The following is a 23,078-nucleotide window of genomic DNA, read 5'->3' as shown; positions in this document are numbered from 1 at the left end:
AGCATGAGAACCTGAGTTCAATCCCCAAACACCCCCATCAAAAGCTGGGTATAGTGGCACAAGATTTTCTTCCTGGCCCTGGGGAGGCAGTGACAGGAGGGTCCCTAGTGCTCAGGGACGAAGCAGCTTACCTGAGTCAGTGAGCTGCAGGGATCATTGAGAGACTTGTATCTCAGAAAACAAAGCGGACAGCTCCTGAGGAATGACACTTGAAGCTGGTCTATGGCCTTCATAATTATATGCACACATGTATAATTACCAACATGTGTGCACGTGTGTGCTTGTGCACATGTTCACACACAATCACACACACACACACATTCAAAAGATAAAAGAGATTGGGAATGTTTGCTAATTTTTAGTCTGTAATAATAACTTTTTTGCAGTGGCCTTAATAACCGTAATATACTGTGACAAGGAACCACTGCAAGGAGAGCACAAGGATAGAAGCACTGTAAACCCTGCGTCTTAGTTTGGGTTTCATTGCTGTGAAGAGACACCATGACCAAGGCAACTCTTATCAAGGAGAACATTTACTTGGGGCTGCCTTACCATTTCAGAGGTTCAATCCATTATCATCATGGCAGGAACTATGGCAGCATCCAAGCAGACATGGTGCTGGAGAAGGAGCTGAGAGTTCTACATCTTGATCTGAAGGCAGCCAGGAGGAATTTTCCTTCCATAATGGGAAAAACTTGATCATGGAACCTCAAAGCCTACCCCAACAGTGACCCTCTTCTTCCAACAAGGTCACACCTATTCCAACAAAGTCATGCCTCCTAATAGTGTCACTTCTTCGCATGGGCCAAACATATTCAAACCGTCATACCCTGGTCCCATATAAGTGTAACTCTTGCACCTCATCAAAAAAGGTGGGGCTTTTTTTTTTTTTGAGGAAGACTATTATAGAAAGCCACAACTAGACACAATGCAAAGAACAATTGATTATGAATTGCTGAATGCCAGCTTCAGCATAGCCCCTGTACCTGAATAACAGAGACTCAATCCCCAGTGCTCATTCATTCATTCATTCATTCATAGTCAGAAAAGGAAAGTATTGCCTCATAGATTTAAAATCTTTTCCACTTTACCCTGCTAGATCCAGAGCTCAAGCCATTCCCAATTCTGCAGTTACATACTTTCATTCGTTATCATTTTGTTCTTTGAGCCACTTTTTTTTTTTTTCCTTTCTATGTGAAGAAAGTTTTCTGTGGTAGGCTTACCCACATTATCCATATCTTCACTGTCCTGTGATGGCTAGAACTTTTACTTCTCAAGATTAGGGGTGAAGGGAGGAGGGAAGGGAAAGAGAGGAAGAGAATGCATGAATGAATGAGTGAATGAATGAGTCAGTCTATATCCAAGTTATTGAAATTTCTCAGATTACTTGGAGTCTTGGCTCCCTCCTCCATGCTTGATGCTGTGTACCAACACAAGGAAGGACTACCACTGCAATTAAGGGAACTTAGAGCTGACACTCAGTGGCAGATGTAAAGAATCGTTTTTCATCTACAACAAAATGATACTCATGTATTGTTGTCATTTATATAGTTCAATTTCAGTTTGTGAATAACAGACTAAGTTTGCTCACATGAAGACATAGATTTTTTTTTAATCTGTCATGTAAAATTTCATCCTACAGTTCAAAGTAAGATAATAAAATCAGGCTTATAATAAAAATATGCCTACAATCTCAGTTCATGAGGGGTACTTGGGCTACCTCAAAAACAAACAAGCAAACAAACAAACTAACAAAACAAAACCATGTGTTATGACAAGTCTCACTATATAATAACCTTGGCTGCTCTGGAACTTGCTATGTAGATTAGGATGCCTAGAATTTATAGAGATCTTTTTTTTTTTTTTTTTAAGGTTTTATTTATTTTGTGTATATGAGTATACCATTGCTCTCTTCAGATACACCAGAAGAGGGCATCAGATCCCATTACAGATGGTTGTGAGTCACCACGTGGTTGTTGGGAATTGAACTCAAAACCTCTGGAAGAGCAGTTGGTGTTCTTAACCTCTGAGCCATCTCTGCAGCCCTATAGAGATCTCTGCCTCCTATAGGATTGATAGTACTAGGATTAAAGGCATACAACACAATGCTTACAGTGTGTTAACCTCTTAAAATTTTCTTTAAAAATGTTTCATACTAGATTATGCTTTTTGAAAAAAAGGAAAGAGAAGGCAAAATTTATACAATTTGATATTAAAATGGCATCATTCACTACATATTCCCATGAAATGCAGAATATTATTAGAAATTACAATGATAACTGTTCTTCTAAAAAGCTAGAAAGCCTAAAAGAAGTAGACCTTATAAATGTATACCATCTACCAAGTTAGAGCAAGAAGGTATTGCAGGTAATGGGTATAATCCCATTATAATCAACGAGAGTAAAGCTGTAATTAAAAGGCCTTCTCTTGAGCTAAAGGGGATTGCAACCCCATAGGAAGAACAATTGCATCAACAAACTGGACCCCTCAGAGCTCCCAGGGACTAACACCACCAAAGAACATGACTGTTGTGTAGCCCCTGCTACATATGTAGCAGAGGACTGCCTTGTCTGGCCTCAGTGGGGGGAGAAGTTGTACTTGGTTCTGTGGAGGATTGATGCCCCAGAGAGGGGGGATACTAGAGGCGTGAGGTATGGGTGGGTGGGTGGGTGGGGGGAGCATTCTCTTAGAGGCAAAAGGAATGTAGAATTCTATGGGGGAGGGGCTTGTGGACAGTGGACCGGGAAGGGGGACAGCATTTGAAAATGTAAATAAATAAAATAATAATTTTTTTTTTAAAAAAAGGCTTTCTCTTGGAGAAATACCTAAGACCAGATAGACCACTGCTGAATTCTATCAAAATTTTAAGGAAAATCTCATACTAAATCTTTGTAACTTCTACAAAATAGAACATGAAAGAACACTACCAAATCCACTCAATAAGGCAGAATCATACTGATCTAAAACCATAGAAAGACACAACAAAAAGTGAAAACTACACTACAATTTTTTATAAACACAGCTGGAAAATCCACATATCCAACCCCAGATTATCCTATACTGGAGCTGTGTTTCAAATCTAGACTTTGGTATGTCTTTTTTTTTTTTTTTTTAAACTCTTTAACGTGTTTCTCTGCACTTTCTATATTACCAGTGTGATTTCTCTACAATTGAATATTTTCTTTTTTAAAATAGCTATTGCTTTAAATTATTAATTTGTGTGTGTGTGTGTGTGCGCGCGTGCGTGCACGAGCGCGTCTGAGTGTGGATTTGTGTATATGAATGCAGTCCTCATGGAGGTCAGAAGAGACCATTGGATTCCCAGGAGCTGGAGTTACAGGTGATTGCGAGCCATCTCACTAATAGGGATGCTGGGGACCGAACTTTCTCTCAGTATGTGCTCTTAAGCACTAAATCATCTCTCCAGCCATGTATTTTTCATAGTTTTAAAAATCTTGTTTGTGTGTGTGTGCGTGTGCTTTTGAAAAAGTGTTTATGCTGGCGGTGGTGGCACATGCCTTTAATCCCAGCACTTGGGAGGCAGAGGCAGGCGGATTTCTGAGTTCGAGGCCAACCTGGTCTACAGAGTGAGTTCCAGGACAGCCAGGGCTACACAGAGAAACCCTGTCTCGAAAAACCAAAAAAAAAAAAAAAAAATTTACTTATTTTATGTGTATGAATCTTTTGCCTGTGTGTATATATATTTACCATGTGCAAGCTTGTTGTTATCAGGTGCCTATAAGGGGCATTGGACCCCCACGAATTGGAGTTATGTAACAGATAATTAGCCATCAAATATGGGTTCTGGGGAATCAAACTAATGCCCTCTGCAAGAGTAGCAAGTGTTCTTAATTGCTGAGCCATCTCTCCAGCCCAAATTTTATATAATTTTTAACAAAAACAAAGCCCTTATTTAGAATATTGTTGAAGGATATTCACCCACCTGTTTTCCTGTTACCCTATTAACCAGTTTATTGTTTTTTCTGTAAATATTTTATAGTATAGTGCATATAATTTGATAGTGCATATCACTTCATTTTTATGCCAATTATCTCTTAAAGTTTCTGGATTTTAAATTATATGTGATGACATTTTTATATATATGGTTGTTTTTCATTTAGTGCTGTTATAAATACCTGCAGGAGTGAGGACTTAGCTCAGTGACACAGTGCTTTAGTGTGTGTGAGTTCTGGGTTCTGGGTTTAACCTCCAGCAGCATGTACAAGCTGCACACATACAGATAGCCTATTGTGCACATAAGAAAACACATAAGAAGATCTCACTGTATAGTTTTACTTGCCAAGGTAACTATCAATTACTTTCTTGCTTTAAAAGTTATGTATTTGATAGTTTAACAGTAGAAAATGGAACTTTATTTTAATGATTTTTTTTATGTTTTACTTATATTTCCAGAGACATGTATTTACAGTTTTGCTTTAATTTTTCTTTGAAATTCTTAAAAATTATGAAGTTACAGTTGGGGTGATGGTGCAGTGCATCGTACAAGTGCTAGTCTACAAGGAAAAGGACCTTAGTTGAAATCCTCAGAAAAAAACCACATAAAACCCAGATAGCAGGTAGCAGATGTCTGTAATCCACTCTTGCCTCCAGTGAGATGGGTGGTGAAGACAGGAGAATTCTTAGAAGGTGGTGGGCCAACTAGCCCAGTGTAAATATCAGTAAGCAAGAGACTTTGAATTAAGCGAGTTGGAATGCAGAGACTAACACCTGGGGTTGTCCTCTGATCTCCACATATGTGCTGTTGCACACATCTGCATGCCAACATGCCCAAGCACAAACACATGTACACACACAACATGAACACAAATAGCGAAGATTAAAGAAATTATTTTTATACCTAATATGAAGGTTTATATCCTTGATATTCATCCAACACAATGAACTAGGTAGCTTTGCAAGTCTTCTTGAGTTCATGGTTTTTTTATAAATAGGCCATCTTTCTGCTCTGTTGTAGACATTATGCAGAATTATGAGGAGCTTCTAAAATGTGATACTATTCTTGGTATTTATAAAAGGAAGAGAAAAAAGCCATGATTTAACTATGATGTGTGGAAAGCTACCAGACTTTGGCCACTTCTCTATCAGTGGGATTTGTGTGACACATCTTGTTGATGAAAAGGAATGCTATGTCCAAACTGTCAAAAGCATCTTGCCAGAGGAGAGGGACATTTCCTCTGATTTTGCATGGATGCTGTTCTGATTTTCTTTGTGATTCTTAGCAACATTCTTCTGAGAACTTGAGCCCTACCTTTAAAGTTGTGTTTTTCAGTCAGATTGCACTTTTTCCTGCTAGCTTTTAGTAAGATTCAGCTGTCAGTCACAACTGGGCATATTTATGGCTTCTTATTATTTTTGAACTGAATTCAAAGGAAGGGAAATATAGCCAACATCAAACTTAGTGTATATTATTTGACTGGGGTTTTGACTCTGAGTTTGGGCTTAACTGGCTGAGTTGTAGAGAATATAGATGAAATGAAATGAACGTGATCAACCAGGCATGGCACTTGGACAAAGAGGAGAGTAAGGAAGGATTCTGGTTCTGTCATGAGTAGCCCATTGGGACATCCTTTATTGAATGATACCAAGGAAAGATTGCTAGTTGGGAACCTTTATCCAACTTCATAAATTAAAGCAGCTCTAAAGGTCAAATATAGACATCATTTAATACCAGTTGGAAACTGCGTACACATATTAAATATAACAAGGATGGCATTGTGATTTAGCTTAACAAAGAATTGTTTTAATAAGAAAATCCGTATTTTTTATTTTCAGAAGAACTGCAAGACCCTTAAGAATCAGGTTTATTATAATGAAAATGTAAATGAGTAAATATGAGCTCAAACTGGCCACCATTGTTGGACTAACTCTGCCACGTTAATTACACATTTTTACAGAGAGAAAAGGATTGCTCATTATTGGATTGGGTTAAGAAAAACAATGTCTGAGAATAATTATTAAATGGTGGGTTACCACTTCTTGGGTCTCTTTTATGTCTCTCATAGTTTACATGTGCATATCACAGTTACATGTATATAGATGTGCATGTACATATACATAGGTATACATAGTACATAAGTATTTGATTGATTGTATATATGTTACTAAACAGAAAAGTTTATACAGAAACAACAAAGCTGTACTGAAAATGAAGCCCTTGCAAATTTTACCCAGAATCGAGATGATTATGGGGCTGGCTCACTAGGCTTTACCTGCTTGGGGAAGTGGACATTTTTCCTTTGCTTGCTGCCTTCAATGGTACCATTCCCTTTGGATGGATTTCTTATACAGAAAGGTTTAAACAAGCATAATTTTTACAAACTGTTAGTTCAACACTTTGTTCTTTGTAAGACTAGGTTGTGGGATCCAGGATCAAGGAGGGGATGAGGGAAGTAGAGTCACCTGAGAAACAGACTCCAGAAACCAATATCAAGGTACAGATCTACTGTATTGCGCAGCAGCAAGCCTTTTTATGTAACCTTTGGACTAATGGGAAGTCAACATGAGCTCTGAAGTAGGCAACCATCCCTCTGGCACTATGGGGAAGTTCCAGGCTGCCAGTACCTGAGAGGTCCTCCTTAAAGACAGAGAAAGCAGCTAGTGCCCGCCCTGTTTTGGTGCCATCTGACGTGCCTCTTGTTTGCCAGGATCCTCTGTTTTGTGTCATGTGGTATGCCAGCAAACATAGGCATTAGAGTGGTAGTAGAAGCCTCCCTCTTCATCCACCAGGCCCTACCCAGGGGCCATAGCACATACATCTGGTATTTAACAGAAAAAAAGGTTCAATAGTTTTAAGAATTGAAAGAAATAATCTTTACCAACAGTAAAAAAAGAAACAAATCAAAACCAACCAAACAAAAAATCCACCACCAACAAAAATAAACAGGGTTTCACTGTGCAATACTGGCTATCCTTGCCGGCCACTGCCTCCTACATGCTAGGATGAATGATTTGTGCCACTGTGTATGACCTCCAGTTTTAGGGGTGGGGTGGGATGGTAATTGTTTTTTCTGACTATAGTCATGACTTTGTTTTGACTGTTATACTTGTTTTTTTTTTAAGCTTTTTTTAGCTTTCTTTTCTTTTTTTTTTTTAATTGGATATTTCATTTACATTTCAGATGCCATCCCCTTTCCCCATTTCCCCTTCCTAGAAAACCCCTATCCCATACCCCCTTCTCCGTTTTGCTTTTATACAATTTTTTTTAATGTTAAGCAATGGCTTTATAAATTTGGTAATGCTCAATATCAATCAGAAGTGTAACCTAATATATCAACTATCTTTGACTGGCGGAGACATGTGAACATCTGCCTCCATGTCTGGCTCCCCTCTCTCTTTCTCTCTCATCACCTAGCTCCTCCTCTGCTCTCCTCCTCTCCTACTCCTCCTCTCTGTACTCCTCCCACCTTAGCTCCTCCTACATATCACCCTTCCTGTTAAAATAAAACTTTTCTCTCAAAATACAGTTAGAGCATAACTATACCAATTTATGTCAGTAAGGTACGAGATGGACCTAATACCCAGTCCATCATTTTGTTGAGTAACCAGAACCTCTGTCATTTCTCCTAACTAAAAGAATTAGTTCTGAACCTGGCTTTTTTCTTGGCTTTAGAATGAATGTCAGCTGAAGACCATCCTCTCAAATCTTTTCTCTCAAAGTAAATAGCAAGGATTGGCTATGAGACTATAAGTTTTCAACCCCATCAGAAATCCAGAATGACTAAGTTAACTGAAATTATGGGAAGCACAAAGCATAGCTTCTAAAACATAGCCAATTTATAGAGACCGCTGAACACCTGGACAGTCCCTATACTACAGAATGTTGGAGCATCTGATCTTCAGCCTTCTGGCCCAGGATCATCTGACAGACCTAGTGATGCAGAATTATTAAGGGCCGATTACTCTGTCATGGCAGATATAATGAGTCGACTATTCTGCAAGTGTGTCCTTTTCTGGACAGTGATTTGTCTGTAGATGACAAGAGGCAATTCTTGCCTAGTGGCTGACTCACCACAATTGGAATAACTCCAAAGATGCTCAATTTCTTCTTAGAATCCAAGACAGGGATGCTGTCAGGAGCAGAGAGGACTCTAATCAAAATGAACATTAATACAGAAATGTTTATCACGTCAATTCTGTGGATTTCTGATGTTTTGAAAACCAACTATTTATGTAAGGTAATCTGGACTGTTGTCTGTTAACTCCTCTCAGCTATTTCTAAATAAAATATAGAAAACACCCTAACAATAGGCTCAAAGCCATGAATTTGCTATAGGCCCTTAACTCACAGGCTAACCATCTCAAATGAGTTAAAAAAGTTAAAGAAGGACTGGGGCTAAGCCTTGTATTCCTAAATGTGTTATACAGGTGCAATGCCTATGATAGTAACAATATTCATCTCAATTTTATATTAATAAGAAGCTCGAACCAGTGAAAACCTTAAATGTGAAATCAAAGTAAATTTTGTACCATTTAAGAAATTATAACTTCATCTTAATAACAATTATACATATTTTTACCAGTAGGTTATGGCTATGCAATAAATCCTAGCTAATCCTCCCTGTTCCACCAAAACCACTACTTTTCTCTAGAAAGACAGTCCAATATTAACCACCTCAGTCCCCAAGCCCAGAGAATAGGGGTACTGACTCTTCATTAACTTCTTCAAGCTGATTATGGGTGTTGAGATATTAGAAGAGGGGTTGGGGGAAGAATAAATTGATAAGCTTCTGACACTGTGTTGTCACTGCATCCAGCTGGAATTCTAGGACCTCAGAGGTTTGAGCAGGTCTGCTCAGCTTGCCTGATGAGTAGATACACCAAGGCTATGTATTCTAAGATACTGCCTGGGTTAGAGTTCCTGGGAGCCCCACTTCCTCTGGGTTCTGAGTGATTTGGGGCAGAGCTGCTGTCTTGGATCTGCTCAGTTCCTGGGCCCAGACCGGAAGGAGACTGTTATACTTGTAATGTTGTTTCCTTATGAATATGAACCTTGTGTGATTAGTCTAAGAATGAAATAAACTTCTTGCAATATATAAACCAAATATTATAATTTTTTTTTTTAATATCACAGATTGGGTGTGACCGTAGCCAGAACCTTGTGGACATTTGTAGAGAGAGGGAGTTCCAGGCCTTAGTCTGCGATGCACTGGCTGTTCCTGTCAGAAGCGGGTCCTGTGATGCTTGCATCTCTATTGCTGTCATTCACCACTTTGCAACTGCAGTGAGTGTTGCTTTTCCCTCTGTAAGAGTTCGTAAGTAAAGTGACAGGAAAAGTGTGTGTGTGTGTTGGGGGGAATAAGCCTTTCCTTTCTTAAATTTCTTTTCTTTATTTTTCTAATTTTGTTATGGTTTGAACATGAAGTATCCTCCAAAAATAAAAAGGGGCTCATATGCTGAAGCCTTGACCCCAAGCTTGCGGCTCTGTTAGAAGGTGATTGGGTCAGGAGGGTACTAATTCTATCAGCGAGCCGATTCATTGACTGTTTTATGTGGTATGCACTATTAAGAGGTGGGGCCTGGTGTGAAGGGAAGAGCCCATCAGCAGAGTGCCTTTGAACGGCAGATCTTATCCTGGGCCCCTTTCTTTCCCTCTGGTACTTGCTTCCATAGGATAAACAGCTCTGCCAGGCTGTTTCATTCTGTGATGTTCTGCCCAATGTAGCCCTAGGAACAAAAAGCTAAAAGGATATGGACTGAAATCTGAAAGTCTATGAACCAAAATAAATCTTCATTTATAATGTTTTTCTCGGACATTTTACCACAGTGACAAATAACAATAACAATTCTTTTTGATTGCTTGCTATATAACTTTAATGTAGTTTTCCCTCCTCCCTTAGCTTTCTGGATAGTCAGTCTTTGGTTATTTTTAATATTTACAATAGGTGACCAATATCTACCTATGGCATTAGTCTACTTTGTGTTGTTACGCTTGTCTCTTCTAGCAAGATAAGACATCAGAAAAACATTTAGCAGCTCTGTCTTCCACGGTAGCATTATTATGTATTGTTGTTGTTTGAGGCTGTTGGTATATATTTATACTGTTGAATATTTACTCTATCTAGTACTCCTTCTTTGAAGCACTTTTTTAAATAAATGTATTTTTATTGGATATTTTATTTATTTCCATTTCAAATATTATCCATTTTCCCAATTTCCCTTCCAGAAACCCCTATCCCATCCTCCCTCCCCCTGCTTCTATCAGGGGGCTCACCTACCCTCCCACCCATTCCTGCCTCCCCGCACTGGCATTTCCCTACACTGGGGCATGTAGCCTTCCCAGGACCAAGGGCCCCTCCTTCCATTGATGTCCGACTAGGTCATCCATCCTCTGCTACATATGTGACTGGAGCCATGGGACCCTCCATGTGTATTTTTGGTTGGTGGTTTAGTTCCTGTGGGGTCTGACTGGTGGATATTGCTGTTCTTCCTATAAGTTGCAAACCCCTTCAGGTTCTTCAGTCCTTTCTCTAACTCCTCCGTTGGGGACCCAGTGCTCAGTCCAATGGTTGGTTGCAAGTGTCCGCCTCTGTATTTGACAGGCTCTGAAAGAGCCTCTCAGGAGACAGCTATGTCAGGCTCCTGTCAGCAAGCACTTCTTGGTATCTGCAATAGTGTCTGGGTTTGGTGTCTCTATATGGGATGGGGCCCCAGGTGGGGCAGTCTCTGGATGGCCTTTCCTTCAGTGTCTGCTCTACACTTTGTCTTGGTATTTACTCCCGTGAGAATTTTGTTCTCCTTTCTAAGAAGGACTTTGGTCTGTGAATTGTATCTTGGGTATTCTGAGCTTTTAGGCTAATATCCACTTATCAATGAGTACATACAGTTTCAGGATAGCCAGGGCTACACAGAGAAACCCTGTCTCGAAAAACAAACAAACAAACAAACAAACAATGAGTATATACGATGTATGTTCTTTTGTGATTGGGTTACCTCACTCAGGATGATATTTTCTAGTTCCATCCATTTGCCTAAGAATTTCATGAATTCATTGTTTTTAATAACTGAGTAGTACTCCATTATGCAAATATACCACAATTCTGTATGCATTCCTCTGTTTAAGGACATCTGGGTTCTTTCCAGCTTCTTTCTGGCTATTATAAATAAGGCTGCTATAAACATAGTGGAGCATATGTCCTTGTTATATGTTAGAGCATCTTCTGGGTATATGCCCAGGAGTGGTATAGCTAGGTCCTCAGGTAATACTATATCCAATTTACTGAGAAACCACCAGACTGATTTCCAGAATGGTTGTACCAGCTTGCAGTCCCACCAACAACGGAGGGGTGTTCCTCTTTCTCCACATACTTGACAGCATCTGCTATCACCTGAGGTTTTGATGTTAGCCATTCTGACTGGTGTAAGGTGGAATATCAGGGTTGTTTTGATTTGCATTTCCAAGAAGACGAAGGATGTTAAACATTTCTTTAGGTGCTTCTTAGTCATTCTATATTTCTCAGTTGAAAATTCTTTGTTTAGCTCTGTACCCCATTTTTAATAGGGTTATTTGATAGTGTGGAGTCCAATTTCTTGAGTTCTTTGTATATATTGGATATTAGCCCTCTATCAGATGTAGGATTGGTACAGATCTATTCCCAATCTGTTGGTTGCTGTTTTGTCTTATTGACAGTGTCTTTTGCCTTACAGAAGCTTTGCAATTTAATGAGGTCCCATTTGTCAATTGATTCTTGATCTCAGAACATAAGCCATTGGTGTTCTGTTGAGGAAATTTTCCCATGTACCCATGTGTTCAAGGCTCTTCCCCACTCTCTCCTCTATTAGTTTCAGTGTATCTGGTTTTATGTGGAGGTCCTTGATCCATGTGGACCTGAGCTTTGTACAAGGAGATAAGAATGGATTGATTTTCATCCTTCTACATGCTGATTAGTTGAACCAGCACCATTTGTTGAAAATGCTGTGTTTTTTCCACTGGATGGTTTTAGCTCCTTTGTCAAAGACCATAGGTGTGTGGGTGAATCTCTGGATCTTCATTTCTGTTCCATTGATCTATCTGCCTGTCTCTGTACCAATACCATGAAGTTTTTATCACTATTGCTCTGTAGTACAGCTTGAGGTCAGGGATGGTGATTTCCGCGGAAGTTCTTTTATTGTTGAGAATATTTTTTGCTATCCTGGGTTTTTTGTTATTTCAAATGAATTTGCAAATTGCTCCTTCTAACTCTATGAAGAACGGAGTTAGAATTTTGATGGGGATTGCATTGAATCTGTAGATTACTTTCAACAAGATGGCCATTTTTACTTTATTAATCCTGCCACTCCATGAGCATGGGAGATCTTTTGATATTCTGAGATCTTTTTCCATTTCTTTCTTCAGAGACTTAAAGTTCTTGTCCTACAGATCTTTCACTTGATTGGTTAGAGTCACACCAAGCTATTTAATGTTATTTGTGACTTTTGTGAAGGGTGTCATTTGCCTAATTTCTTTCTCAGCCTGCTTATCCTTTGAGTAGAGGAAGGCTACTGATTTGTTTGAGTTAATTTTATATCAGGCCACTTTGCTAAAGTTGTTTATCAGGTTTAGGAGTTCTGTGGTGGAATTTTTGGGGTCACTTAAGTATACTATCTTCTCCAAAAAGTGATTCTTGACTTCTTCCTTTGGCATTTGTATCCCTTTGACCTCATTTTGTTATCTAATTATTCTGGCTAGGACTTGAGTACTTTATTGAAAAGGTAGGGAGAGAGTGGGCAGCCTTGTCTAGTCCCTGATTTTAGTGGGATTGCTTCAAGTTTCTCTTCATTTAGTTTGATGTTGGCTACTGGTTTGCTGTATATTGCTTTTACTGTGTTTAGGTATGGGCCTTGAATTCTTGATCTTTCTAAGATTTTTATCACGAAGGGGTGTTGGATTTTTTTTCAAATGTCCCCCCCCCTCTCATTTTGTTAAATGATGTGAATTCTTTTGTCCTCTCCCAAAGAGGAGTAAATTAAGACCAAGTAGTACATGTAAGCTGATCATTTTAACTCTTTAAGGATGGGCTCTCTATTTTACTGGAGTTAGTTTATAGTTCCTTATTCAGTTCCTCCCTAAGGTCTCAAGATAAGCTTTGTTTCTATCTGGGTAGACCTTGTAGACCTTAAGGTCATCTTCTGTCTCCCCACCATTGCTTGGTTGCTGAAACTTCTGCTTTGCTTTCTAACTTCCCAGCTGCTCCTCTGCAGAGTTTGTTGGCATTTCACCCAGTGCTTATGCAGTGTGGGAACTGGAGGATGGTTCTAAAGGACTTTGCATGTAGTCTTTGGGGTATATCCTTACAGTCCTTCTTTATGATTTTGACCCCTGAATTTCAACTGCTTTGACTTCTCTGTACTACGAGCCTGGTGTCCTTAGGCCAGTGAATCTTCTGTGTTCTACTTGTATTTTATTCCCTCCCTGAATTAAAATTCACTCAGGTCCAGCCTGCAGACCTGCTCACCAGTGCCTTAGCCAGATGTTTTATGTATGGTTTTGAGCACCAGCAAACAGTTGTACATTTAACTAGATTTCCCCACTTCTTCTCTCTGTCTCTTCTGGGTTGATAACTTACAGTTATTTCATTTAATTGGTTTGCTTGTTTGTTTGTTTGTTTGTTTGTTTAGGAGCGCAGAGTGGAAGCTCTCCAAGAACTTGCCCGTCTCCTGAGACCTGGTGGGCAGGCCCTTATTTATGTCTGGGCAATGGAACAAGAATATAAAAATCAGAAGTCCAAGTATCTTAAAGGAAACAGAATTAGCCAAGGAGATAAAGATAAGCTAAACAGTGACACATCCACGGAGGAACTGGTGGTAAATCAAATGCCTGAGGGAGTCAGTGAAGACCCAGCACTGTCTGTCCACCCCAGTAATAACACCAAGGAAGAAGAGTATAAGTCAAGGAAAGTTCCTAAGTCTGAGCTTCCTATTCATACAAATCGGACCCGTTTTCATTCCCAAGATGTGCTGGTTCCCTGGCACCTCAAGGGAAACCCTGGCAAAGACAAAGCTGTTGAACCATCTGGCCTAGCAGGATGTCCTGACCCAAGTCCCGTGTTTCATCGTTATTACCATGTTTTCTGTGATGGAGAACTGGAAGCTTCCTGCCAGGCTGTGGGTGATGTTAGCATTCTGCAGAGCTATTACGATCAAGGGAATTGGTGTGTTGTTCTTCAAAAGGTCTGATCATTTATCTGAACATATCATGTGTAAGGGGAAAAAATGCCTTTTCAAAAATCTGTTTTTGAAAAGAAAACTAAGTTATCTGTTTAAATAATGAGGAAATTTGGGGAATGTTAACAAATGAGAACTGAAAACAGAGATACTTAGGAAACATTTGGTCTGTTCCCATTATCTGACTTCATAAATGTAGGTTCCTCTTATATGTCTTGTAAGTACAGAGTATGGTGTTTGACATTAACTTGTGAAAAGTCTGTGATGTTTGTGTAAGTGTATATATAGCATTTGAAGTTTTAAAACCTTTTTAAAGCTCCTAACTATGAAGGGTCATAATAAAGCAATTATGTGAGCTTTTAATGAAGTGAATACTCCTGGACAATAAGAAAGTATCTGAAGTTTTATCTGAAATTGTTTATTCCAAAAAAAAAAAAATCATATTTTCTCACTGCATCTTTCTTTCACATTCTGGATTCCTGCGCAGTAACACTTTAGCCAGATGACTCTCAGAAATTAATAGAAATTGAATTCAACAGATCAGTAGTATTAAATATTAGGAATGGAGCTGTGCATAAGTAAAAGAGGGTGGAGTGTAGATGAGTTGAAGAAACTATGTTTATCATTGAGGCCCTGGATTTAATACCGATTACCACAAACACATGCACACCAGCAGGAAACAAGAACAAAGCACCTGTCTCTAGAGAGCTTACCTTCTCAAAAGGACAGCTGATAAAAGCAAACAAGTAAATGCCGTGTTCGTGGTGATCATAAGTGCCATGTAAAGAGTATGGAAGGGATATTAGCCTGTGAGCAAAAGATTACTTTTTAATGGCTGAAATATCTACTAATCTTGACTAACTTATTACCAGAAATTACTATTCCTGACCATTGGTCTAAGCCCTAAAGACAACTCTAATAGTTCCCTTGAACAATTAAATTGTAAAAGTTAAAATGTTTTCAGCAAAAGCAAACTTTATTCTTGAAGTTACAATTGGCTATTTCTTATTCGTAGTTTGTCCCAATTCAGGACAGGGGTTACATTTTTATCTAATCGGTGAAACCAAAAGCATGTTCTTGGAAAGTACTAGTGAAATTGATGAATATCTAGCCAGACTGAGTTGACCAGGGAGAAATTTTTGTGATTTTTGTAATTACCTCAATTTAAAAAAAACAATTAAAAGTAACATGTAAATATTTTAAAACCATCATGTTCTTTAAAAAAATGTTTATAATTAATATTTTTTAAACTGTGGTAGGATTCTTTAAAATTCTATTTGCATATACAATTTTGTTTTCTATTCTGTTTTTCAGAGAGTATCTCATATAGTCCAGGTTGACTTCAATCTTGCTATGTAGCTAAGAATTATCTTGAATACCTGATTCTCCTACTTTCATGAACCTCTCCAGTCCTGGGATTATACATGTACCACTACAGCGGGCCTAAATGAAGTTTTATATATATGTGAAAGAAATCAGATGCTGGTTACATATTAAAGCAGCAGTTCTCAACCTGTGGGTTATGACTGCTTTCGGGGTCAAACGACCCTTAAGACCATTGGAAATAATGGAAATACATTATGATTCATAATGGTAGCAAAATTATAGTTATGTAATAACAAAAATTTATGTCTGGGGTCACTACAACATTAAAAGGTCACAGCATTAGGTTGAGAACCAATGTATTAAAGGAACGTGTAGAACAGTGTGATGGCTTAATTGGTACAGGAATTTGCCACCAACTCTGATACCCTGAGTTCAGTCCCCGGGACCTATATACCCATATATGCCTGTGCATATGTACATAAACACACACACACACACACTGTGCACACTCATACAACTAAATAAATACCTTTTTTAGAGAAAGGGTTTCACTTTGCTGATTGTCCTGGAACTAGCTAAATTGAACAGGTTGTTCTTGCATCCATGGAAATCTGCCTGCTTCTGCCAAGTGCTGGAATTAAAGGCATGTGCCACCATGTCCAGCTAAATACATTTAAAAAAAAAAAAAAGATATAAGATTTTTAGCTGTTCCTGAAAGAAAATTCTATGGGTCCCACAAAAAACTAATAAAATAGCAGGGCCCTGTGATTCCTTTTCCCTAACCTAAATAGTTAAAAATGCCTGTCAGCAGGTTTGGGCCCAGTTAATTAGTTACAGAAAATATAAAGTTATAAGACGAAGGACAAAGGCCTGTTAAGCCTTCCAGAACTGGCTGGCTGTGAAAGATAAAAAGTATACAAGGACATCCTTAGAAGAACAGAGATATGTCCAAATGAGTAATGGGCCATCTGGTGTTCCTCCAAACCCTTTCCCCCCCTTGAGGTCTTCTCAAGGTCCAAGAAACTGCAATTTAAGTTTAACTAGATATTATGCTAACTTAGATAAGCTTCTGCTTGCAAGAACTGCCTTCTGCCCCATCGACTGGTACAGTCTGCTGATGTAAAACAACCAATCATGTATACCCATGTAAAAAAATCTCCCATTTCCCCCACCCCTTGCCTATAAAAAGTCCTAATCCTGTGAGCCTCGGGGCAGTCCCTCTATCTCCTATGTGAGATATGGAGATATGGGCTGGCCCAGAGCTCTGAGTAAACTGCCTCATGTGTTTGCAGCAAGCTGGTCTCTCGTGAGTCCTTGGGTGTGTTCCGTCCTGAGACTTGAGTAGGGTCCCTTGGGGTCCCCTTCTGGGGGGGGGGGGGTCTTAAACCTTTCATTCCTAAATCAAAGTTTGAATATTGTGCTTGTGAATTAAAGTTTCCAATTAAACAAGTTAGCCATATTGATTGATGATAAGAAGAAAAACATAGGAGATTTTGTATATTGACTCATTGGGCTAATTTTAATATTTCCTATTCTTGAATATTTTAGAAATAAAGTTAAAGGCAGGCATAGGATTTAGACAAAGGCAGGCATGAGTCTCTTCTGTTCAGAAGTCTGAGTCTCAGAGTTCAAAACTGACTAGGGTTACATAATGAAATCCTGTCTAAAAAACAAGCAAGCCAAAACCAAAAAAAAAAAACCAGGTAAATTAAACAAATGTGTTCCTTGTGTCATTTCCATCATTTCTTCTCCTTTGAAATGGCATCCTTGAGTGGCAGTCAAAAGTATAGTAAGAAGTGAGTCCATTGACCCTGTAGGGCCCAAATACAGCTTACTGTGTGTTTTCTACCCATAGAATTAAGAAGTGTATGTGGGTTTTTGTTACTACTCATTTCTACCTCTGTCAGGCTGCCTAGCTATACCTTTGTGATTAGTTTTCTTGAGACTATAAATAGGAACTGCCGGTGTGAGAACCTTGCTAGGCTTTTCCTAAAGTCTTCAGTAGATAACTTTTAAATTTCTTCATAAAAATTGTTATAAAGCAAGAAAAATATTAATTATACCTGGCAATTAGTTTTTTTGCAGTTACAACTATAATTCTGAGGAATTCTATAGTTAATGAAGGAAAGAATCTCAAGTTTTAATGGAGAATATCAAGATATTGTATTATATTGTGTCTCATAATTTACACTTTTACTGTATATCAGCTTTTTAATGAAAGTGCCTCCTGGATGAGAGGAACAGTTAGAAATATTAGCTAATATTAGAAATATTAGCTGTCTTCATACCATATTCAAACTATTATTTTTGGGTACCCTGTTCAAATCAGAACCCTGTGAAATAAAAGGTTAAGAAAGAATAATGAGACTATAGCAATGTGATTTATGTTTTACATACTTGAAGAATTTTAACTGAAGTTAAAATATAAGTTGTCACAATCTGGTGGCAGCTGTGAGCCTCCTTTGAGTTTTTAGAGCCTGACTTCCTACACACCTTCATAGCTATGTTTGACCTGAAGTCAATGTGTCTTGTTATGTACTGTGGTCTGAAGAAGAAATGTCCCACCATAGGTTTGTGTATTTGACTCCTTGGTCCCAGGTTGGTGGTGCTATTTAGGGAGGTTATGGACCGGTTACACTGTAGAGCCTTGCTGGAGGAAGTATTGTGGAGACTTTAAGGATTTCTGACCTTTTCCCACTTCCTACTTCCTATATGTGGATGAGATATGATTGCTCTGCTTCCTACTATAGAAATCTGGTACCACGATGGTCTCTTCATTCCTGTGCAACAGTGGGACAAAATAAACTCCTATAAATTGCCTTTTGTCATAGTATTTTCACTGCAACAAAAAGTGACTAGTACATGTTTTTAAGACAGTATTTTCAAGTCAGATGTTTTTAAAACTAAACTCCACCACTTAGTAGCTGTTAGAATTTGGCAAATACATATCTGAAAGAGAAAAATTATAATACTCAATTGCAGTTTTATTCGATGGATTACATGAGAGAACACAACTATTTCAAACACTGTACTTTTTACACAAAGGACAATAAATGCCAGCTTGCTCCATCCTCATCTCCTGCCCTAACTATACACCTGGAAGCAATGTAGTTTTACCTTTCCTCATGTATTTGTGTTTGTAGTCAATTTGGCATTGACATTCATTAAGACATCTCTATGATTCTTTCTTTGTTAATTTACTGATCTTCCTTTTGCATGTCACGCATAATTTTTGGTGGAGAAAGTGGTATATTATGTTCACTGGTGAGTTGTAGAAAGAGCGGTAAGAATAAGCATAATCGAGAAACATACATTATGATCAGAAGTGACATATTTTTTCCCATAGAGAAAAAAGATGTAGATCAGGTCCAGAAGCTAAGAAGAGAGTGAGCAGGCTTGGTGGGTTTCAGCTTCTAAAAAGGTGTAGACAGTTCTCTGTAAGAACAGGAGTTTTAAGTGAAGATGTGACTGAGGTTGGAGAGTTAGTTATCTACTTACATGTGGAAACAGAATTTCAGATTGAGAGAAAATCTACTGTAAAAATGCTAAGGTAAAAGGCCAAAGTGAAGAACTGCAAGGAGGAGGTGTGTGTATGTAACAAAAAGGGTGAGACTCAGCCATGTGTTCATGGATTCCACCAACTGGAGACCAAAAACAATAGGAAAATCATTCTCTTACTATGCTTCCTGCAGCCAAGATAATTGTTCTTGACTGCTACCTTGAAGTCATTTAGAATCACTGACACAGACTTCTGGACATGTTTGTTAATTAGTACCTGTCGGGGTTGAGAGTAGGGCACTCATTGACAACACCTTCCTCTAGGCAGCCCAGATGTAAAGAGGTATGAGGAAAAAACAGTTTCATGTATATGCCTTCCCCTTCTGTTACTGACGTTACCATTCTCTGACAGCTTCTTTTGCTTTACAATGTGACCTGAATTTGTCATTCTTCAGGGACTGCTGTAACAGCCTGATGGACCAAGCAACTAATGGATTCTCTCTCTTTCCAGTAGGCAGATGACCATTGTTAAACTACTCAGCCTCTGTCGTGTGTACTAATCTAACAAATCCATTTTATAATAAATATATTCTGTTGGTTATGTTACTCTAGAGAACCCACCTACTACATGAATGAAACAGTATAACTACTACATACATAGCATATTTATATTGTGTTTATAAGTAAGCTTAAGTTAATTAAAGTATACAGGAGATGTGTGATAGTTTTATTCAAATTTTACTTTGTATATAATGAACTTGAGTGTCTTTAGATTTGATTTCTTCTAGAGGTCATTGAACCACTTCCACCATCCCTACTGCACCCCAGATACTGAGGAATGGTCCCAGTGGAGGCAAGGTCAGAGACAATTTAGGATATGCCAAAATTTTGTTGGTTACCATTTTGAGACTGCAAGCTCTTTGGAACAAGTGACACTTTTAGTTCCATTTTGAAAGGAACATCTGACTTCTCTGTGAAGATTAGGCAGTAAAGGGATAAAAGGAACCAGTCAGGAAGCTTTTATATAATCCAAATGAGAAGTGAGTATTGGTTTGTGATAATGAATATGTTAGCATTGGACACAGGAGAACAGTATGCTTTGGGTTATGGATGTGGAAGTAGATAGCCAAGAGTTTTTGATTAATTGGTGTCTTAGGGTTTTACTGCTGTGAAGTGACACCATGACCAAGGCAACTCTTATAAAGGACAACATTTAATTGAGGCTAGCTTACAGGTTCAGAGGTTCAGTCCATTATCATCAAAACAGGAAGCACAGCACCATCCAGGAAGGCATGGTACAGGATGAACTGAGAGCTCTACCTCTTCATCTGAAGGCTGCTGGTGGTAGACTGACTACCCACACTCACAGTGACACACCTACTCCAACAAGGCCACACCCACTTCAACAGGGCCACATCTTTCTAATAGTGCCATTCCCTGGGTGGAGCATATGCAAATCATCACAATTGGTGTGGTGTAGGGAATACAAGGGATCCACAATGTCTCTGTGGTTTCTACAGTCTATTTTCCCAGGGCTGCCATTCTTCAGTCCGAATACAATTTTGATTTATCCATTTTTCTCCTCTGCGATACAGCCATAGGTCTTTAGTCGTACCACCCCAAGCAAATCTTGCAGATGATGCATCTGCTGACAACCACAGCAGTTGCTGTAAGCTCAGAGGTGCTACTCACTGCTGAGTGGTCCGTGTGTGAAATCGGAGTAAACAGAACGCAGAACACAGTACAATTGTGACCGCAAATTCATTTAGCAGCCATTACACTGAGACAGACACATACATTCAGGGATTCCAAATCATGTAGGCAGCAGGATAATGAGAAACAGGTGCTGCTTTATTTTCAGTAAACACACAAAATGAAGTTGCTTACCTAAGAAGAAACACATGCTGAGCATAACATTCAAATGACCTCTGAAGAAAAAAGAAAGGTTGCTCCAAGCTCTCTTGCTGCCTCACCTGATGTCATGTGGCTCTATTTATAGGTTCCAGAAACCTTTACAGGAAAAAGGACAATAAATCACTGTGGAGAAAAAAGGAAAAATATAAGGTATCATTCCAGACCACAAATCTCATCGTCATGCTGCAAAAAAAGCAAGTGAAGGTTTTACTGAGACACAGGAAACAAGCATATTACACTTCGTTGGTAATAGAAATTTGGAAATAACCCAGATGGGCTTCAACGGAAGAATAGATGTGGTGCATTTACACAGTGGAAGACTATTCAGCTATTAAAATGAAGACATCATGAATTTTGCAGGCAAATGGATGAAACTGGAAAATATTCTGAGTGAGTTGACCATGACCAATGGACATGCATGGTATGTTCTCACTGACAAGTAGATGTTAGCAAAAAAGTACAGAATATCTGTGGTACACCCCACAGGCCCTGAGAAATTAAACAAGAGGGAAGGCCAAAGTGAGGATGTTTACATTTCAATTAGAAGGGGAAACAAAATAATGATGGGTGGCAGAGGAAAAGAGGAAGGGACCTGGGTCAGAGGGGGTTAGGGGAAGAAGGGGAAAGGGGGAACAGAAGAGAATCCTAGAAGAATGAGTGGAAATATGCAGCTTCTGGGGGTGAGTGGTGGTGGAGAATCTCTAGCAAGTCCCAGAGTCCTGGAATGTGAGTGACTTCCAAGACTCAAAGTGGGTGACCTTAGCCAAAATTCCCAGTACTGGAGAGATGGAACCTGAATAGTCCACTTCCAGTAGTTAGACAGGGCCCCCAGTGGGCAGATGGGGGCACCAACATACCCTCAAAATTTTTAACCCAGAATTGTTTCTGTCTAAAAGAAATGCAGAGATATAAATGAAGTAGAGACTGAAAGAATGGCTGACCAGTGACTGGCCCAACTTGGGATCCATCCCATAGGTGGGCAACAAACCCCGACACTATCTATTACTGATGCTATGTTGCGCTTTACTGAGCCACCTCTTCATCCCCAACCAATTTTTAAAAGTACAGATTCTACATGATAACTTTTTAGTTCTTGCAAGTATGACTATGAATATGAAAAGGACTGTGTTTAACACTTATGAACAGATGAATCATTTTTTCCTGTATATTCAATGATTCGCCCAAGTTCTTGAACTCACATGTGGTAGATATCCAGGAGATCACCCAGAAAACAAGCAAGCAAATGGGTGCTCAAGAAAACGTCAACTAGAGATATAGAGCTATGATAGCATTAAGTCTTGATTTGATAATATCTGGGCAGTAATGGGAAGATGGATACATTAGATTTTGGATTGGGGAAAGGGATGTTTGTTTGACCTGGGAGATGAATGACAAACAAAGGCCTTAGATGGGAATGAAAGCTGGAAGGAGGCTCTAATGACTGAAGCCCAACAATGAAAGAAAGTGAGCAGGAGGGAAAATAATAGGAGGGTGAAAGAGAGGGTAAAGGTAGGAAAGTTCAGACAGAAGAGGAAGTGAAAGCACAGTGAAAACCTGATGTGCATGACACATCTCTAGATTCACTAGACGACCATATTTCAGCATGTCTGAGCCTAGGCTGTCCTCACAGAAGACATTTCAATGTCTAGCAGGGCTTAGGCCTTATCTGTGTTTTTCTTTACACAGATGGAGCAGAGCAGGCCCCATAGAATGAATAGCGCCTCACTATTATCCAGGGTATGATTGTCCACTCCACCTTAGCTGTAACAATATCAGTTGGCCTCTCAACACCATTGTATCTTGGGATGAGAAGATAAGAGAGAAAGTTTCAAAATCTGGTTTTTAGTTTCTTGACGTTTTCATTTCCTGGGGCTCTTTTCAGTACAAGGGCTCATGAGTATTCCTTCTAAGCAATAAACTGAATTTTCAAGGCTCTTCCTACTGAGAAGCAAGGTTTTCGAAAACCATCAGAGTGGCTAGCAATACTTCATGGCAAGGCGTTTCGTTCGAGGGCCTTTGGTTATGGAGTGGGCAGGTACCGCAGACCTTCCTATCAACTCTGAATTGGCTGGTTACCCTTGCATTAGCTGCCTCCCAAACACAAGGAATCAAATAAAAGACTAGCTTTTGGGGGAGGGAAAGGGTTTGTAACAATTGAAGTTTGTCATTTTAAATTCTGC

The 23,078-nt window shown here is 39.1% G+C and overlaps 1 protein-coding gene across 3 annotated transcripts in view; it reads left to right on the top strand.

Moving 5' to 3' along the window:
* The window catches only part of Alkbh8 (alkB homolog 8, tRNA methyltransferase), a 42,870-nt gene extending 26,089 nt beyond the window's left edge, over positions 1-16,781 (top strand). For 2 of the 3 annotated variants that reach the window (XM_076926164.1, XM_076926165.1), the window contains 2 exons: positions 9,092-9,241; positions 13,615-14,616. In XM_076926164.1, coding sequence (XP_076782279.1) covers positions 9,092-9,241; positions 13,615-14,172 — 708 coding nt within the window. In that variant the 3' untranslated portion in view covers positions 14,173-14,616. Of the gene's footprint in view, positions 1-9,091; positions 9,242-13,614 lie in introns of all 3 variants that reach the window. The other variant, XM_076926163.1, reaches the window with a different exon arrangement.
* The last annotated feature ends 6,297 nt before the right edge of the window (positions 16,782-23,078 follow it).

The sequence above is a fragment of the Arvicanthis niloticus genome, chromosome 27 (assembly GCF_011762505.2).
Source record: "Arvicanthis niloticus isolate mArvNil1 chromosome 27, mArvNil1.pat.X, whole genome shotgun sequence".
Classification (NCBI taxonomy): Eukaryota; Metazoa; Chordata; class Mammalia; order Rodentia; family Muridae; genus Arvicanthis; species Arvicanthis niloticus.
Note: the sequence above shows the minus strand (reverse complement) of the source record. Positions and strands in the feature narration are given on the sequence as shown.